Source organism: Carassius gibelio, chromosome B7, assembly GCF_023724105.1.
Source record: "Carassius gibelio isolate Cgi1373 ecotype wild population from Czech Republic chromosome B7, carGib1.2-hapl.c, whole genome shotgun sequence".
NCBI lineage: Eukaryota > Metazoa > Chordata > Actinopteri > Cypriniformes > Cyprinidae > Carassius > Carassius gibelio.
Window position 1 is genome coordinate 2,877,246 of NC_068402.1, and position 20,207 is coordinate 2,897,452.

The 20,207-nt window shown below is 37.7% G+C and overlaps 1 protein-coding gene across 1 annotated transcript in view; it reads right to left on the reverse strand.

The window, feature by feature from the left end:
* Positions 1-18,991, reverse strand: part of LOC127962092 (protein NDRG2-like) — a 28,894-nt gene extending 9,903 nt beyond the window's left edge. Inside the window, exons 1-4 of the mRNA XM_052561541.1 lie at positions 18,740-18,991; positions 5,785-5,865; positions 4,878-4,919; positions 4,671-4,776 (exon numbers count right to left, since the gene is read on the reverse strand). Of these exons, the coding sequence (XP_052417501.1) occupies positions 4,671-4,776; positions 4,878-4,919; positions 5,785-5,859 (223 nt within the window). The 5' untranslated portion in view covers positions 5,860-5,865; positions 18,740-18,991. The remainder of the gene's footprint in view (positions 1-4,670; positions 4,777-4,877; positions 4,920-5,784; positions 5,866-18,739) is intronic.
* Positions 18,992-20,207: the final 1,216 nt, after the last annotated feature.

Here is a 20,207-nt window from a genome sequence, read left to right on the forward strand (position 1 = left end):
AGTCAGGTCAGGTCACCGTTGACACTCCAGAGTCAAGTCAGGTCACCGTTGACACTCCAGAGTCAGGTCAGGACACCGTTGACACTCCAGAGTCAGGTCAGGTCACCGTTAACACTCCAGAGTCAGGTCAGGTCACCGTTGACACTCATGAGTTAAGCACTTCCACAGTTAGACCTCAGGAGTCAAGTCAAGTCACTGTTGATCTTCATGGGCAAATTCAAGTCACCGTTGATCTTCATGGGCAAAGTCAAGTCACCAATGTTCTTCATGAGCAAGGTCAAGTCACCGACTATCTTCATGGGCAAAGGCAAGTCACCATTGATCTTCATGAGCAAATGCAAGTCACCAATGATCTCCATGAGCCGAGTCAGGTCACCAATGATCTCCATGAGCCGAGTCAGGTCACCAATGAGCCTCATGAGCAGAGTCAAGTCACCATTGATCTTCATGAGCAAAGTCAGGTCACCAATGATCTTCATGAGCAGAGTCAGGTCACCAATGATCCTTATGAGCAGAGTCAAGTCATGATTGATCTTCCTGAATCCAGTCTAAACTCTGCAGAACTACCAGAGCTTCTCCACGTCTCTGCTGAACTACCAGAGCACTCGACTGATCCTGACGTGGCCACGGAGGCCACCCTTAACTTAATCATGTTCTCTGTTTCAGACTTGCCTATCCAGACTTGCTCTCATGTATCTTCGATCCCACTGTGGTGGTCTTCTGCGCCACTCTGGTGGGCTTCTGTTTCAACAGCACTGATGTGGTGGTCTTCTGCGCTGCTCTGGTGGGCTTCTGTTTCGACCGCATGGATGTGGTGGTCTTCTGCGCCGCCTTGGTGGGCTTCAGTTTCGACCGCACGGATGTGGTGGTCTTCTGCGCCGCCCTGGTGGGCTTCAGTTTCGACCGCACGGATGTGGTGGTCTTCTGCGCCGCCCTGGTGGGCTTCTGTCTCGACCGCACAGTTGTGGTGGTCTTCTGCGCCGCCCTGGTGGGCTTCTGTTTGACTGCACGGTTGTGGTGGTCTTCTGCGCCACCCTGGTGGGCTTCTGTTTGACTGCACTATTGTGGTGGTCTTCTGCGCCACCCTGGTGGGCTTCTGTTTGACTGCACGGTTGTGGTGGTCTTCTGCGCCACCCTGGTGGGCTTCTGTTTGACTGCACTATTGTGGTGGTCTTCTGCGCCGCCCTGGTGGGTTCCTGACTCAACTGCATGGCTCCAGTTCCACCTTGCTCCACCCTGGATTACTGCCCTGTCGGTTCGGCCCTGGGCAATTGAACTTTCTGTCCTTACTGGACTTATGTTTTGTTGATGTTTTTTTTTTGTTTTTGTTTTGTTTTTTGCACTCTTGTCTCTGTTTCCCCATTTTACCTGGCCCTCCGTCCCTCCCCCTGGTCCTCCGCCGCTCCACCTCCCTCCTGGTCTCTGTGTTCGTTTCTTTTTGGATCTTGTTGGTTCTGACCCCGGCTTGATTTGGATTACCCTTAATAAAACCACACTAAACTTGGATCTTCCATCTCCTGTGTTCCCATACGTGACAGCAACGTTGTCATTTACATCAATTCAAAGGTATTTTATTACTGACAATGTATTTACTGGCATACAAAGACATTTTCATGATTTTCTGTCCTTATTAAAAATGTAATTGTCCTTTATGTCAAATCTTTATTAACTGAACTGCACTACATCAACCAAGCAGTTTTACAATTGCATTGCTTCGATTCCCGACTCCATTACCTAGAAATGTATAGTCTAGCTAACATAAAAGTTGATGTTGTATGTGTTTATTCTGGTGCTTGTGCACTTTGACTCTGTTTGGCTGGTTAAACACACTCATCAAGTATGAACCAACACGGCCTGAGTGTGAAGAGCTCATCTTGTACAGTGTGATGTGCACAGCTGCCTAAACCATCTACTGTACATCGTTATTACCACCATCACTCATACTGGAGAAAAAAAGTGTTTTCAGTGCAATTCAACAAGTTGCATTTTCACACCCGCCCCTAATAAATATCAGTCAAGTCAGCTTATCAGACACAAAGGACGCTTTCTGAACTTCAACTCAGACTCATTTACACAAGCTCAAGAATGGCACAAAGGTAATGCACTCTAGTTATTTAATTGTACATGGAATACTGTCTATACGCGAAGTCTGGTAGATGTTTCTGGTTTAACATGGATTATGTGATTCTTTGTGAGCTTGACTTCATACATCCACTAAAAATCACCAGATGATTTAAAGACATCAAGACTGCAAACATGATAAAGTTATGTTACAAAGATCCTGCAGCAATGGAGGCACTTTATCTAATCAATCACAATCAAGAGGAGGAGTAGAACAAAGTATGATGGGCAGATAGCTAATTGTTGCCTGTGACGAAAGACGTCTGCCAGTGCACTATAATAGACAACACAACAGAACCGGAGAAGATATGCTGATATGCTGCTGTTCCTAAAAATAATTAACTGCACAAGTTGCTATGACACAGCGCCTCCTAGTGGCATTAAGGAACCCTGGCGCACAAAACCAGTCAAAAGGGTCTAAATAAATAAATGCTTGTAAAATGTTAATGAATTTGGATCATTTATGTAGTTAGTTAATTAATGCCAACTATATAGAAAGCTATAGACATTGCTGAATCTCCTCATAGTCTTTGAAACATGCATTGCTAAAAATAAATTGTGTGTATTGAGCGTTGAGCGAAATGTGTGTGAAGGATATTGTTGTGTTTGGTGACACAATTGCTTATTACAACTTTATTATATTGCAGTCATTCATTAATTGTTATCTATCGTTTTATAAACTATGTCAACTAACTGCAAATCTCTAAATGTCTGTCTTTTCAGGATGAGATTGGCTGTTCTTCTCATGCTCTTCATCACTCTGGGTTTCAGTGATGGACTGAATAATGCCATTTCTAGTGAGAATCGAACTGAAACGCTTCCAGTTTGGCCCTGCCAGATGTCTCAGAATATCAACCAATACCTCAATTTTAAAAGAAAGCACATCCTCTTAACTGATTTTGATACAACAAAGCCGAACAATTGGGCACATTACATAGAAGAAATGGGACTTTGTAGCAGACATACTTCACAGTCTTTCTTCCGTAATGAGGACTTATATAGAATTAAAAGTATCTGCAATGGACAAGGCACCAGATACTCAGCTAACAAGTGCATCAGTACAGAAACATTCATTGTGTATGTTATTCAGATAATGGGTCGGATAAATGGACGATGTGATTTTAAATTCCAGATTGAGAACTCGTATGTGATTGTTGCTTGTGATCTAGTTGAGGGCGAATGTTTGCCTGTTCACTATGAAGGACAAACTGGCACAGCACCAGCCAAGCGTGGACCCATCTGCAAACGTTAAACAACAGTATGTTTTTTACCCATGAATTAGAAATATTACTATACCACATGTAGTAATGGTATATTTTTATTTAATGTCATTGTAAGCATATTATGCTATTTTCATGGCAAAAAAAAAAAAAAACAATTCCTATGAAACCTGTAAACCAACACAAGTTATACAACACAAGCTTTTCCACATAAAAACTTCTAAAAAAAATAAAATAAAAATAAATGAAAAACCTTAAAAAATAGCAACATTTGACTTAATAACTCTTTAAGTGCTATACCACATGCATGTTTTATATGATATAATTGCAGAAGCATCCAAATAAAAGCTTTCTTTGCAGATTACGGTTTACTGATCGAATGTGTACCTTGAATGCAATTCACTTTGAATAAAAGCCACTGCCAAAGAAATAAATGCATCATCTCTGATCTTTTGTGAAATAATTTGTAATATCTTTAAGGTATGATGTACAACGTAACTTTCAGGAACTTCAGTCACGCTTGCGAATGACTAGATCTAACGTTGCAGGATTTTCTCTTCGCTAATGTCTCTTTTCATTCATCTCAAGTCTCTCAATGTGTTTGAATCATGAGCTCACACAGGTAACCATTTATAAAGACACTGTGTCTTCATCATTTTTGTTGTTGTGCAATATGGATTTTGCAAGCTAGAGTTTGTGTAGTGCCAAGAAATGTAGAAAGAAAGGGTAAGAAAAGGCCAAGAAGATGATTACTCAACAAAACTGAAACTATGTGAATTTATGTACATTAATACTAAACACCTCAAAGATAATGTGGACCAAAAATCTTTGTCATATCTTTATGTTGACATGCTTTACTAGCCTTTTGTTTCAGGATCTGATGCACTTATCATCTTCTCATGGTGCTAACTGGAAATAAACTGCTCATTGGAAAATTTGCACTAATGATGTGAAACTGATCTAAATCGCTTATTGATAAAATTATTTAAAAAAATGCACTGATACGAATATCTTTAGGCTATAAAAGATACGTAAATATTGATATTTTTTAGCTAAAAATACATAGCAACTTGTATATTTTCAATGTTGAGATACGTCTAAATTGTACGTTTTAGCATCAATAAAAACTTACAAAAAATGTATGTTTTGTGAGTGTGTGAGAGAGTGTGTGTGTGTGTGTGTGTGTGTGTGCATGTGTGTGTGTGTGAGAGAGTGTGTGTGTGTCTGTTTGTGCGTGCATGTGTGTGTGTGTGTCTGTGTATGTGTGTTTGTGTGTGTGTGTGTGTGTGCATGTGTGCGTGTGTGTGTGTGTGTGTGTGTGTGACTCACTGTCCATCCCCACATCATGGAAGGTCAGTATGGCAGGTCTGCGTGTGTTTCCAGCTCCGTGGACCGTCACATGCAGCACACCGTGAGGCGTCTCCACACTGTATTCCTGCACAAACACAGAAACAGGTCAGAGTTCAGCACAATCACACTCATGCATGCACAGCTCCAGATGATGATGATCTAAAGTATGAATCATGTCTGTCTCACCTGGCCATGATCCAGCAGTATTTGGGCCGCCATCTCTGCGTCCTGCATCAGAACAATCACAATCTCAATATCAGAACATCTCTGTTTACTACAGGGGACAACAAAACACCTCAAGCTGAGCTCAGAGAAACAGTTTGTAGTTTACTGAACCCTCAATGATTGTGTTCGTTGACAAAACCAGCAGCAATGTGTTATTAAACATCTCCAGAGGTCCTTAGAGTTTAATGACTTTTTATTTCATTTTTATTTTTATTTTTTAGCACTTCACAACTTAATGAAAATGCAATATGTTAAATAAAGTGTGTAAAAATGTGTCTTTTATTCAAGAAATATATATATATATATATATATATATATATATATATATATATATATATATATATATATATATATATATATATATATATATATATATTATGAATTAAAACTAACAAAAAGGAAAGTAAATGATGAATAAGTATAATAAAAATATATAATATAAGTATAAAGTCAATCATGTAAATGCAGGCTGTCTGGTTGCCAAATAACGTTGAAATTTATATATATATATATATTTGAGTATGTTGAAGTTCTATGAATGTGCAGCAGGTGGCAGCACACATCAGTTAGTGACAGATACATTCATGTGGTGTGTGTGTTTATTTGTTTATACTACATTGTGAGGACAAAATGTTCCCCCAAGGGTACACTGTGGGACAAACAAATTATTAAAAATAGTAAAAGATGTTTATCTGAAAGTGTAACGATGCAAACAGGTTCTCTGTAAGGAGTAGGGTTAGGGTTAGGGTTTGGGATGGGGGATAGAAAATATCATTTGGTCATTATAAAAGTAATAGAAGTCTATAAAATGTTCCAACAGTTCACAGAAACAAGTGAAACCAACGTGTGTGTGTGTGTGTGTGGTGACCTTCACAGTGTCTGATTGACCCGGCAGTAAAGGCTTCTCCTCCGTGATGGAGATCTCCTGCATTTCAGTCGTCATGATGATCTGAAACAGAAGAACACATCGTAAACATCCGAACAATGAGAACACACACACACACACTCCAGCAGCTTTACTCTTCTTAATCAGACATTTACAGCAGGAACAAACTGACAGAGAGAGAGAGAGAGAGATGACTTTAATAAAGTCTTCTGCAGAAAAAAAACACTAACAAAACTATGTTCTGACAACATTTGTTTAAATGAGTGTCAAGTGTGAAAACAATAAATAGACTCAATCCTTAATGAATCGTTAAAGATTCGTTTCACAGTGTGTTGTGAGTATGAATCATCCTAATGACTCACTGAATCACTTGGAACTTCTTCAACAAACCTCATGAAATCAACAACTAAAGCAAACTGTAGATTATTAGCTATATTTCATTGCGATATGTCTCAACCACACGTCAACCGTGACATTTAGTTTTTAATTAAACTTATTCTGGACGTGAAGAAACAGAAAGGGACCGTCTGAACAAACATGTAAAGAGAGTAACCCTAAAACACAAGAGAACTGTGATTATACTGTATCTTAATACAATTAATAAAACAAATACACCATAAACTTCTTTACAGTCTTTGTACACGAACTGATTAGAGAGAAATTAATTACTCTCCAAAAATATAAGAGGAAAAAAAAAAAAACTCAAAAGACACTTTTTCTTATATCTATCTATTATTTGATTCAATGTAACCCTAAAGTATAAAAGCCGCACCAATGCAGTGATTGGTTCTTCCACACAAATGTTAAACCTGATATTGTAGACTCATATAAACCTGGATATAGCACTGCATGCAGGTGATTTATGGCAATTTATTAATACGGAGGTTTTTAAGTGAGTTTTTACTTTGAATCAATCTAATGACTCACTGAATCATTTGGAACGACTCATTTGAACTACATGAAGTAATAACGCAAACTCAAGACTTGTGGCTGATGTCAAGCAGAACATCTGTTCCTCACAGAAACATACAGAAACTCCTGAACGAGGCTCGCCAGCGACAAACACAACACATTCACCGAGCGTGAGAAGTGTGACGGACTGAAGGTGTCCGAGGAGGACGATCCGTTACGATCCATTAACCTCCCGCAGCTCAAGACCACGAGAAGACATGTGTTACAGTGATTTTACCACAGTAACAGGGTTAAAGCTGCAAAGTGATGTTTCTAGTGTCACTAAATGTGACTGCAAAAATAGTGACCGAAAAATGACTTTACAACTACTATATATATGGTTTAATATATGGTTTATTATGACAATAAAACATTTTTTAAAATAACACATGAATGAAAAGAAAAGCAAATAAAGTGTACTTAAATCTGTTGAATGTGTACTTTAAATCTAACAAAAAGTACTTGCAGACTGCTTTCATGATTGTTTCTTCATACTTAAGTACACTTTTAAAAGAATAAAAATTTAAAGATTTACATTAAAGCACATGTTAAAACAATTTTAAACTACTTGCAGACAATATAATGTGAATGAGATAAAAAGTGACTTAAGTTTTTGCAACTGTTTCTGTACACACTCTTAAACACTTAATGTCAAATTAATTATTATTATTATTATTATTATTTTAACATCAATTTTAAATCGTATTTTTATAATAATCTACTTGAAGACAATAAAATAAAAATGTTACTTATATTGACTTGGTTTTTCATATTGTTTTTAAAACACTTTAAACTTTTAAAATTATTTGCATACAGTCAAAATAAAAGTCATACTTTAAAGTACATTTAAAATTGTAAACTGAGAAAAAAAGATCTAGTAATGATCTTGCAGTCATTGTCGTATTTACTAAATGAAAGATTACGTAAGTGTGCTTAAATAATATTTATAACTGTTTCTAAACACACTTTTATATAATACAAAACCAAAGGTTTTAAATAAAAGTATATTTTAAATGTCATATATATTTAAAACTCTATTTACAGGTGATAAAATATTAATGAAATAAAATGTTACTTAAGTGTCCTTAAGACTGTTTTCATGACTATGTTTCTTAAGTACAATTTAAAATAATGTCTAAGTAAATATCTTACATTATGTTAAATCATTATGTTTTAATCTTTCATCATGCACAGACAAAATATTAACTGTATTTTAAAACTTATTAACTTTATCACCTAATAAAAAGATTGAAAAGATTTTTAAAATGACATTTAAACTACAACAGGTTATTTAATCATATCCAAAAAACAAAACAAAACTTTGCATATAGTTTGCAATAAGTCTATATTTTTAAAGTATATTACTTCTTTCTGACGAAGCCATGCTCTTGTAAGTCATTAATATATTTGAATCCATGTTTTGAGGCAGTATTTATTGATCAGCTCTGGGCCGCTGCTGCAGATGAATGACGCGTCATGAACGAGTCGAGAGGTCATCAGTCATGTGAGCCGTTAACATCCAGCTCTCTTCATCTCCTCGGTGCTCGTCATCCTCGCGTCTGCGTCTCTCGCTGCTCTCAGAACGAGTCTCTCAGACGTCAGAGCACACAATAACAGCTAAACCGACGAGGAACAACCACAGAACAACAAACACAGAGGATGAAATAGAAATAAATGACAGGAAATGTGTGAAAGAAAAATAAGCGGTGTAGGAGGACTGAGATGAATCTCACAGAAACTGGGTCTGGGTCATGTCTAGAGACAAAACCAAAAGGAAAAATGTAAGAATTATAATACTATTATAATAAGTTTAAAAAAATAAAAGATTTGAAATATTTAAGTGAGCTAAATAAAATGTTTTCATCAAATAAAATGAAGTCTATTTTAGGAGGGTTTGAAAATAAGTGTGCTTTAAAGCAAGACATGATTATTAAAACATAAAAAAATAGCGTTAATAAAACATTATTTAAAAAATTAGCAGCATATGAATCTTATAAAAAAAATCAATGTCACCAATCTAAATATTTAAACAATAAAATTGATCATTTATCAATCGGAGTCGGACTATAAGTCACACAAGTCACATCAGTCCAAAAATACGTCACGATGAGGAAAAAAAAAAACATATATAACTTGCACTGGACTATAAGTCGCAGGACCAGCCAAACTATGAAAAAAAGTGTGACTTATAGTCCGGAAAATACGGTATTTAAATTAATTAAAAATATTTTGCTCCAAGAAAATGGAGTCTATTTTTAGCGAAGTTTGCACATTGTTAAAGCATGTCAAAAAATTATTTAAACAGCGTTAAAGAAAAACAACCAGTGCTGGAGGATTGAGATGAATCTCACAAAAACATAGAGAAAAGCCAGATATAAGGCATTCAGAGAAACAATAATTCGAATCTGGATGCATAATGGTTAAGTCACATTTTTTTAAATATTAAATATTATATATTTTATTATATTAAATAATTTTCATATATTAATGCTAAATATACATTTCCTACTTTTATGTAGTTTTCTTGTTGTTGTTGTTTTTTTGGTGAAATATAATTCCCCCTTGAGGCCGTTAAAATGAACTCCATAAACATAAACACTGTTGAAAATCCAAGCCACAAGGTCTCATGACTCCAATCAGCAGAGATGAAAACAGCACAAACACAGCGCAGTTTGTGTCTGAAGAGACGGATGGAGTTGATTCAGAGAGAGAACGAGAAGTGAAAGCAGGCCACGAGTCTATCGACGGACTCTAATGGATGAATGATGTGAGTCAACGGATCGATACCAGCCTCCAGACGCTCAGATATGACACACAGTCTCTTCTGACTCCAGAGCAAACCAGACATGCTAAGACAAGATGATATTAATATTACATACAATATGCTAATATAATGTGTATTTGAATATGCAGATTTATCCCAATCACTTCCTGCTCTGTAAAAGACACTGAATGTGTCTCATGCTGAAATCTGACTGGAAACAGTCAACGGGTTTGTCTTGCTCAGCTCAAACTGTGTTGAAATGCAATGAAGCGTTTTCAAAAGTTGTTTTATTTTTAATTATGTGGTGTGTTTTTATTTAAAAATGTTTTTTACCAAAACAGCCTATTTCAAAAGTTGAACATTAGACAAAGTGCATGAAGAACATGTATCTGCACAAACAGCAGTGAACAGGGAGTTCATTTACTCTGCGTTGAGCAACACATCTGAATCTGACAAAGATTTCTCTGTTACAGACCCCTATGAGACCCAAGTGACTGAGTTAAACCATATTAAACAACACTGATGAGGAAAACTGTGCCAGGAACAAACATAAATAAGCCTCTCAATCCACACTAGATCCGCTGTTTAGACAGAAATGTTGCGTAATCACACTAAACATGACTCTGCAGCATTCACAGATGTTATAGTTGTGAATATGAGTTGAATGAAAATCAGTGTTTGTTTGTGCATGCAATCTGTGTAAACCAACCTTGTTATGACTGAAACTGATCAAATGTTTGGTCTTTTTTTATAATATATACTTTTATTCAGCAAGGATGCATTACATTCATCAAAAGTGACAGTAAAGACATTTATAATGTTACAAAAATATTTCCCTTTCAAATAAATGTTGTTCTTTTGAACCTTTTATTCATCATTCGTCTATACAAATCACATCAACCCCAAACTTTGGAAAGGTTGTATAACTGACTCCATCAATGCTAGAGTTTAGAAAAGTGGTAAACATTTTCGAAACACTTCGTCATGTTTGAGGAATAACACAGAGAGAGAAAGAAAGGTAGATGCAGAGATGCTAGCGGATACACAATCACTGGCCTGTCTCTGTCTCAATGCCTGCTGGTGCCAGTCTTCAGAAACAGCTCCGCTGGCAAACACACTGCTGTTTTCATGTCTTTCTCTCTGTTTTGGTGCCAGCACATCCCTGCTTCACTCCTGCACAACAATAAATGCAGGAATGCCAGAGGAAAGCACGACGCTCCTGAGACCTGTGCCGGTTGCTTCCCAGAGGAAAGCTCTTTCATCGCTCATGAGCAGACAGCAAAGTTAAAGAAAACATATCTGCCAACAGAGTCCGAAAAACCAGCAGATATCAAAGAGAAAAGAAGTAGATTTTTCTGAACCTATTGGCAGATATTTCTGCTTGATTTAATTACAAACTCATTCCAGTTTCTCAGAAAACAAGACGTTTTATCTGGGATCGTTTTGAATCTTGTGTATGAAAGCAATTTCTGCCATATAATGTAAGAAAAATAACATGTTTCGATAAATCATAATTATGGGATATAAAAAGTCATAATTCTTAGATAAATGGGCAAAAATTTGACATGCTAAATCATAACAGAGATAAAAATGTTTTATTCCTATTTAGGCTTTTTATCTTATAATTATGGCATTTTATTTAATAACAAATTTTTGTCATAAAATGGCATAAATTCACATTTTTATTGTCCATTTTTAATCTAGTTTTTTTTTTTTTAACTTTTTATCTCATAACATTTTTGTAATTATTTAATTATTTGTAACATTTTATCTCATAATGACTTGATTGACATATTTTTGAATTGTTTACATAATATTGACTTATGTGTAATAATTGCTAATGACTGTCATAGTTTTGTGCAGATTATTTATTTCTTTATTGTACAGTTTAGATCTTCAGATACTGGAAAACAAGACAGAAATACTGAGAGGATTTTAGTGAGAGGATTTGATGAAATCATTGCAGTAATGTGCCAATACTAACTGTGCTGCTTGATTAAACAAACACTAACAAGTCAACAGATGACATCCAGTGCAGTAAACAGAGCTAAAGAAGATGTCGTGCTGTGACTACACTGATGAGGTGATCAGTTGTGAGGTTTCTGTGGGTCCAGATGAGACGAGCTGACTGATACCGAGCGTTTCAATCAAAGCTGAGGACAGGAGGCTGGAAGAGTCGACCCAAACAACTGAGGATGCTGTGTGCTTCTGTGTGTCCAGAACTAATATTTACAGGATTACACTGATATCAGCAGAGTGTGTATCGTTTTACACTGATTACATGCATAATCACAGAGAGAAATGAGAATTACCAGAGCTTACTATCAGCTCACACAATTTCACCCTTGATTTTACAAAAGCTCAAATGTTTTTTTTTTCTTTCAAAGAATGTAATGCTTTTATTTTTATTTTTTTATTATTATTATTATTCTGTTTATCCAGTTTGCACCATAAAAGTGTTCATGCACAATAAATCATTCTTTTATATTGAACTATCTATCATTTTTGTACTGAGAACCAAAATGACAGGATATTAAGCATTGTTTTCTAGAAAAGAAAAATTAATTAATGCTTAAAAAAAAAAAACTAAGATCTGCCAATGGGGTCAGGAAAATAAACACACTTCAAAGGGTTAAACAAGCTTGAATCAGAAACTTCCTCTGGAAACACCTTCCCAACTAAATACATGTTGATTGAAGAATGTTTCCATATTTTACTGAAAAAACACTACAATAATGCGGAAGTAGTACCAAAGGTCTCTCTCTAGAGATCTGCAGGTGGAGTTTCAGTCTGGTTGTAGGGCACGACATGTTTACAGCTGTATTTTTAGGCATTGTGATGAAGGACACTGGGATATGTTGTGACCGCGGTATTCTCGGCCCAGCAGTTGTATATCAGTGTGGATTACTTTCCTCAAGATGTCAGGTGACATGACTGCAGAGCACCAACACAACCCTCAAGCAATGTTTGGAAAATATACAGAAACATTACGACAGAGATTGACAATCACATCTCCATGTTATCGTACTGTCAATCGAGCAATCATTTCATTGAATATCATATGTAAAGAGAGGTCAAATCTAGAGTTTAACGTGGTGTACAGCCAATCAATAAACCAATCAACCAATCAATCAATCGAAATAATGCATGTTTGTGTGGGTTTACTCTGCTTTAGGGAAGAAATGCTGAAAAAAATAGTTAATAGTATAGTACCTCCTCAAAGGTAATGCAATAAGTTAAAGTTAAATAAAATAATACAAATTATATATATATATATATATATATATATATATATATTTAAAAGAGTAAACATTGTTATATAATACATTTTTAGGTTAATTATTATTATTATCATTTTTAAATAAGCTTGAACTTAAACAATTGCAATGCACACACACATATTGCAATTGTTTATGGTTGATGTGCCTAACTGGATGGTGAATTTGTGATGAAACGATGGGTTTGCTGGAATCACAAGCAGTTCTGTCTTGGCAAGGTTGAGTTGAAGGTGATGGCCATCATCCAGGAAGAAATGTCTGTTAGACAAGCTGAGATGTGTGCATATCTTAAAATAATGACCAATAATGATAGGGATTTGATGCCGGAGGTGGGGAAATATGTTTTTCAGGAAGTTTAATGTGTCATTAATGCTGTGGAATGTTCAGAAAAGTAATATATTTTAAGGTAGACAAGCTCAAAACAAAGAAGTATGCTCATACTATAACTCTGATTGAGTTATCAAGAGATAGTCTCCAGACTGTAAATACATTTTCATCATCTCTCTGCTGCTGAGACTCAATAATTGAAAGTGGTTCCACTGCTGTCACTTTAAAATGCTCTGCTTGTTTTAGTGATGCACTGCCAAAAGATGAAAAGCTCAAATGTTCAAACCAGCGCTGACTAAACTGAACCTCTGCAAGAGCCGTGAGACACTGACACACAGCACAGCTCCACCAGATGAGTTTAAACCCTCATCACCTACACCAGCATCTGTGTGAAACGCTCTGATCTCAAGAAAAACATTATTTACTTCAGATACTATAACTTATGAATTTGAAGAATCGAGCACACACAACGGAGCACCTGTGTTGACTGTTATACTTAATGGCTCACTAACACACACACACACACACTGGTAACAAAAACACATCCTGAAATGAGAAAGTATTAATAACACGTAATCTCCTCCCATCAGCTGCAGCTCGCAGTGTGTGTGTGTGTGTGTGTTTATCCGTTTGCTCTTGACTTCAAAGTTTGGATGACAAAGAAGAGAGAATGAGCCGCAGGATCCACCATGGAGATGAGGAAAGATGCCAGAGCGCTCAGTGTTGTGTTGCTGCTCCTTTACTCGTGTGTTTCCCACAGAGAACACCTCTGATGGATTCACTACAGCCACTATCTATCTATCTATCTATCTATCTATGCATTAGGGATTTTATAGTCTATTATATTCAGTTGATTTAATTATAGAATATGGGAATAGGTTGTGTGATTATTGACGCAATGCACCTAAAAGCTGTCGAAGACAACAGAAGAGCACATTGTCTCACATGCACACAGTAGACGTGCGTAGCATACAACAGTTACAGTGACTCGGGGAGATGTCTGTGCAGATCACACACACTGCAGATCACACACACTCCCAACAGATCACACACACTCCCGACAGATCACACACACTGCAGATCACACACACTCCCAACAGATCACACACACTCCCGACAGATCACACACACTCCCAACAGATCACACACACTCCCAACAGATCACACACACTTCTGACAGATCACACACACTCCTGACAGGTCACACACACTCCCGACAGATCACACACACTCCCGACAGATCACACACACTCCCGACAGATCACACACACTCCCGACTGGGTCAGAGGTGTGCTTCAATCCCCAGTCAGAAACAGGCACAGAAAACAAATAACACACTCTTCAGAGCCACTACAAGGACATGGTTAGCCGCTTGCTAACAGTAGCCTGTTACATTACAGTACATAACATTTCGATGCCCTGCATATTAATAACAGCTCCCCGACGCCTGCAGTTCATGTACAGTGTAATTACCCAACAATATTGCACCAGAAGATACTGAAGTATATTTTTGCTCCCATCTCGTGTGTATTCCCTTTAGAGATTCAGTTTTTTTAAATGGCGATGTCCTAGCTTTATGAGCAGTTGATTTATGCTAATCGACGGACTGTTAAGGTATTAAATGCCGTCATTTGCTTATGTTTATTATATTAATATTTTTAAACACTTTACAATAATTATATGGCTTGAGTTAAGGTTTATCATACAGATTAAAAGTGTGAATCCCATCTCTTTCATTTAGTTTGTGCGTTCTTGTAGGGAGTGGTGCAATTTTAAAATAATAATCAAACAATACCCAATGATTTTCTAATATTGTTTTTGCTTGGAATGCCCATCCCTGCTTTCTTTCTTTCTATCCATCCCTTTGTATCAAGCGTGTCTTTTTCTCCAGCAGTATGAAGAAATCTCACTCTTGGTGAATCTCAGCAGACTGAATTTCATCAAATGACTTGCTGATTCATTACGGCTCAGCATGTCCTTGTGATTTTTCAGCAAAGCACAAAGACTCAAATTAAACTTTCGAGGTGATTAAGCATCCTCGCACAGCTGAAGCGCATCATTAAAGAGCCACATCACTGAAAGACAAGATGTTCTCTTCCCTAAACCGGAACGACCTTCACGCTGGAGGCTCGTCACCATTTGGACACGACACAGAAACACTCCAGATCTTATTATGCAGATATAATCTATGAGCACGGCCTTGAGGATGTGACATCACTGAAACGCCTCCAACTCCTTCGCTTATGTAAACCTTTAGTTTACCCACAATTCTCCACTGCTTCAGTGTTTCATAACGTAAGTCCACAAGACGCAAGACAAAACAAGAAAGTCTTTTCAGGCAAATGCTGCATCAAAATGATTTATGTAATTGCTTTCATTGCAAAACACATAAGAACAGCTCTATAGCCAAAAGCAACATGTGGGCGGAGCCAAATCACCATAAAACTGTCATTATTAAGTCAGTAATTAAAGACTGGTTACAACAAGCCATGACAACTAATTTACATAATATATCTCATATAGGGCTGGGTTATATATAAATATGCATTTACATACACACACGCATACTTTCCACAGACTGACATTTAATCTTTTTATTGATATGCACAGTGCTTGAAGTGCTGGTGTGTGTACCACCCCATTCTGAGCATTGGATATGAGCCGAAACTTTCTAAATTTATATATTTTTATGTTCCTTAAGTTTATATCAGAGATGCTAGGGATGGTGGGAACTTTTGCTTTCAAAGCTAGCTTGCTATTGCTAGCCTTCCGAAATCAGCTACCATACATTTATCAAACGTATAGACACCAGTCACAAGACAAGGACGGATCACACAACCAGTCTAATTAGGAAAATTAAAAGAACATTACAATGACTGTGATATTAACAATGATTGTCAATTTTACGTCAACAACAATATTTCAAATATATCATGACTATCCTGTAATAAACAGTCCAAATCTCAAATACCAAAACATTTAATCCCACTCAAGATACTGCTCTTACAAATCCACCTACAAGCCAGTATTTCTCCTCTTCCTTTCAGATGCATGAGTTAAAGAGGGCAGAGCGAGGTGAGTGAGTGAATGAATGGGAGAGAAACCCACAGAGAGCAAAACTATCTGGAGCTGAAGGGTTGGAGGATGCGTGGGAACAGAGAGAGCGTTGTAACTCCAGGAGCTGATCCACAAACACTCTTCATCTGTCTGATTCACCCAAACTCTTCTCCTCACTCTCACTGCAGTGATACCTTTGAATATTACACCTTCAGGGTTTCGCTGTTACACTCTTACACACATATTCAATGTTTGTGTGCATACCACACGATGGATGGATGGATGGAGGGATGGATGGAGGGATGGATGGATGGATGGAGGGATGGATGGAGGGATGGATGGACTGACGGATGGATGGACGGACGGACGGACGGACGGATGGATGGATGGAGGGATGGATGGATGGATGGATGGATGGAGGGATGGAGGGATCGATGGGTTAGATAGATAGATAGATAGATAGATAGATAGATAGATAGATAGATAGATAGATAGATAGATAGATAGATAGATAGATAGAATCTAAAAGTCTGTCTGGACCAATCAAATTAGAGCACTACAAAACAACTAAACTGTTGTGAGTCAGGCCCGGTTCTACAGGGGTGCTAAATTCCCTCAAATGAATTTAATAGCACCCTCAGTTAAAGCCGTAATAATGACATTTCATTGGAAATTTAGCAAACTATCCTGTGCATTATAGTTTGCACTCGGGGCATCAGTTTCTATTTCAACATGTTTGTGCAGAGTTAAAGGGGGGGGGGGTGAAATGCTGGTTTTCACTCAATCTCCTGTTAATCTTGAGTACCTATAGAGTAGTACTGCATCCTTCATAACTCCAAAAAGTCTTTAGTTTTATTATATTCATAAGAGAAAGATAGTCTGTACCGATTTTTCCCGGAAAAACACGACCGGCTGGAGGCGTGACATGTGGGCGGAGCTAAAGAATAACGAGCGGAAACTGAAAGAGAGCAGCAGCAGCAACGACTCGCTCCGAGCGGGGCTCGAACCCGGGTCTCCGGCATGGGAGGGGACGCACTAACAAGGAGGCAGAGATATTTTAAGCAGTTTTACTCACCGCCTGCGGTTCCAACACACAATCGTGCCCCTTTTTCGTTGGGACTGCATTATCCTTAAGAAATAAACGATACGCTAATCCGGCGTCAAACTGGGCCTTGTTTGTAAAACAAGCATTTTAGAAATGCAGGGAACAAACACAAACACTTGCACAACTCCGTTGATGCTCTGTAAAAATAAACTCCATCCACTGGTCCCTTAATGCTGTTTCTCTTTTGGTAATCTGTGCAGGGTTGTCTTGCCCTGGCAACCAAAAACACACTTCTTTTGTGACATTTCGCTCTCGCTCTGATCAGTGAAGTCTGTTGTGCTCTCAGTGCTCTGCTATACGGGAGCGCGCGCTCTTCCGGCAGAAGTGTCCTTAGGACCCATATAAGGAAATTCGGCTCCATCTAACGTCACACAGAGCCATACTCGAAAAAAACTTTCCGAAACTTGTGACAAACCGGAAGGAGTACAAAAATAGGGAACAAAAATACTCCTTCAAACATACAACTTAATTTTTGAAACTTTGTCCATGTTTAGCATGGGACTCCAACTCTTTAACAGTGTAAAAAACTCAGTATGCATGAAATAGCATTTCACCCCCCCCCCCCCCCCCCTCCTTTTAGCAATACAGCCAGTCACAGACAAGTGTGTTGATTTCTTAAACTCAAGCCTAATAAAAGGTGTTTCGGTTCAAATCCTCAAATCTCTAGAGCCGCACGTATCCAGCTCAATATAACACTGCGTCAGTGATGACACAATGTAAATAAGAGATTAATTGTGCTGCGTAAATATATATATATATATATATATATATATATATATATATATATATATATATATATATATATATATATATATATATATTTTTTTTTTTTTTTTTTTTTTTTTTTTTTTTGTGCAAAACTTCTATTCTTCTTTCAAGTATTTGTGGCCCTGTTTTGGCTCCATTCACCTCACTTTGACATTGTCACACATCCTCCAGTCACGGCGTGTAAATGAGCAGAGCTCTGCAGAAGCCCACGGCTGGAGACAGCGCTTTGCATTTAACATTCAACTTCACATCAACAAAATGCAACACGTACATATGTCTCCTGCGCAAGATCTGCAAAATCCACGAACAAAGACCATCATCATTCATACCTCTAGTATTCTGGAATCTGGCTGGTGTTAACGTTTGCGCGCTCACATCCAATAAATCCACCAAAAACTCTTGGAGAAATGTGCATTCATGATTCATATCAAGCTGGATTTAATGCTGCTTTATGTTTACAGATTTCCAGCCGCTGGAACACATTAGGGTCACGTCTCGAGTGTTGTTTAAAACGGATACGTACTACTACTATGGTCTAAGAATATCTACGTTGTATTCCATTGTGCATAACAAACTGCAGTTTTAGGCAATACAATGTTGCATGCATTAAAAACAGTAATGCGACACATAGGCAAGTGTAAGTGTATTATTGCATGCATATAGGCTGTTATAACGCCTTGCACTTACCTCTTATGCAAAATAATTATGATGTCGGCGTGCCCAATTTCCCTAAAATGCAAAAATGAGCAAAAGTCGCCAATCCTTTGTCTGTGAAATAGCCTATCAATGTGTTTGTCACAGACTTGATCCTGGGACGCTCCCAGTGCTCTTGAGCTCGCACTTTCTGTCCAGCAGTGTTTGTTATTTTCTTTCCCTCTTTTCCTCTCTGTCTGTATTACCCCGCTGTTGTCCTTTCTGGAGCCACAGAAAAAAGTCTGGCTCCAAAAAATATGGAGCCATCAATCAAATAAGTCGACTTGAGTTATAGATGGGGGAGCGCAACATTAACCATGGTGCTCCAATCGCTCGTGCTGAGGTGTTTTCAGATCAGCTGTGTGGCGCATGTGTTAAGATATCTATTAATGCCAGGAACCCATCAATATATCGATAAACAGACGCTTAAAGTCGACGGAAGGCCGCTCTTATAACATCGACTCCCCCTGTTTTCAGCAATGGTTCGCTCCCGTTGTTAAATCGCCCGGTGGAACAAAACGCGTTCGCATTCCAAGCCTCTGGTTACAGCTGCGCCACAGTCTTGAGCAAGAGCTCCGTGTGATTCGACCGAGTCAGAAGACATTAACACACTAATCTCTCGTTTCTCGCAGAAATACACAGGATATGTAAAATGGGGTCGACGAGTGATTTGTAGAAACGAGTGGAGAAGTGGAGGCTCCTCATCACGAGCTCGCCTCAGGCACTAGATCCTGATGGAGAGTATATTCACACAGGATAATTAAAACCTCTGTACAAGGACACTTCATCACAACCGTTTCTCTGACAGATAAATAAATAAATCACCATGTGGAGGCCTATTTCTATTAAGAAAAAAAAACTGAAAACATCAGTAGGTCTAGCAGGCTTTTAACAGCTATTATCAGTAGATTTCTATCAAACATATTTTATGGGTGTAAAAGTATCTCAAAACATTGCAGTTTTACAAGTGCTTAATTCAAACATAGAGACCGAATATAGAGTTTGACAAACTGAAACTGTAATTCTGGCAGAGATGTTGTTTATTAAAGATCTGCACCAAGAAATAAACTGAGTTGTGTTACGTTTGACAATGGCTGGATCAATGAGAACAGTTATAAACTCGATTCGTGTGATGAAATCACATTGCATTAATCTACACTGAACCTAGTGTTTTACAGATACCAGGTGTAATAACAAAGCTCATCACTCACTCACTAAATTTATATTTCTTCTCAGATTGCACAGATTCTTAATGTAGTCAAATCATGGTAAATGCTATCATCTGTAGCCCAGGCAAAGTCTCCCAAAGCACTAAGCCACGTGTAAAGCTCAGTTCAGTGGGTTCAGTCAGCCCAGGAGCATGTTGGGAAATATTCAGGGTCTCTCAGCCACTTAACACAGCTATATGGGACGTTCAGATCTCTGTTGCACAACGTGAAGCTTTACAGAAGATAACAGTTAG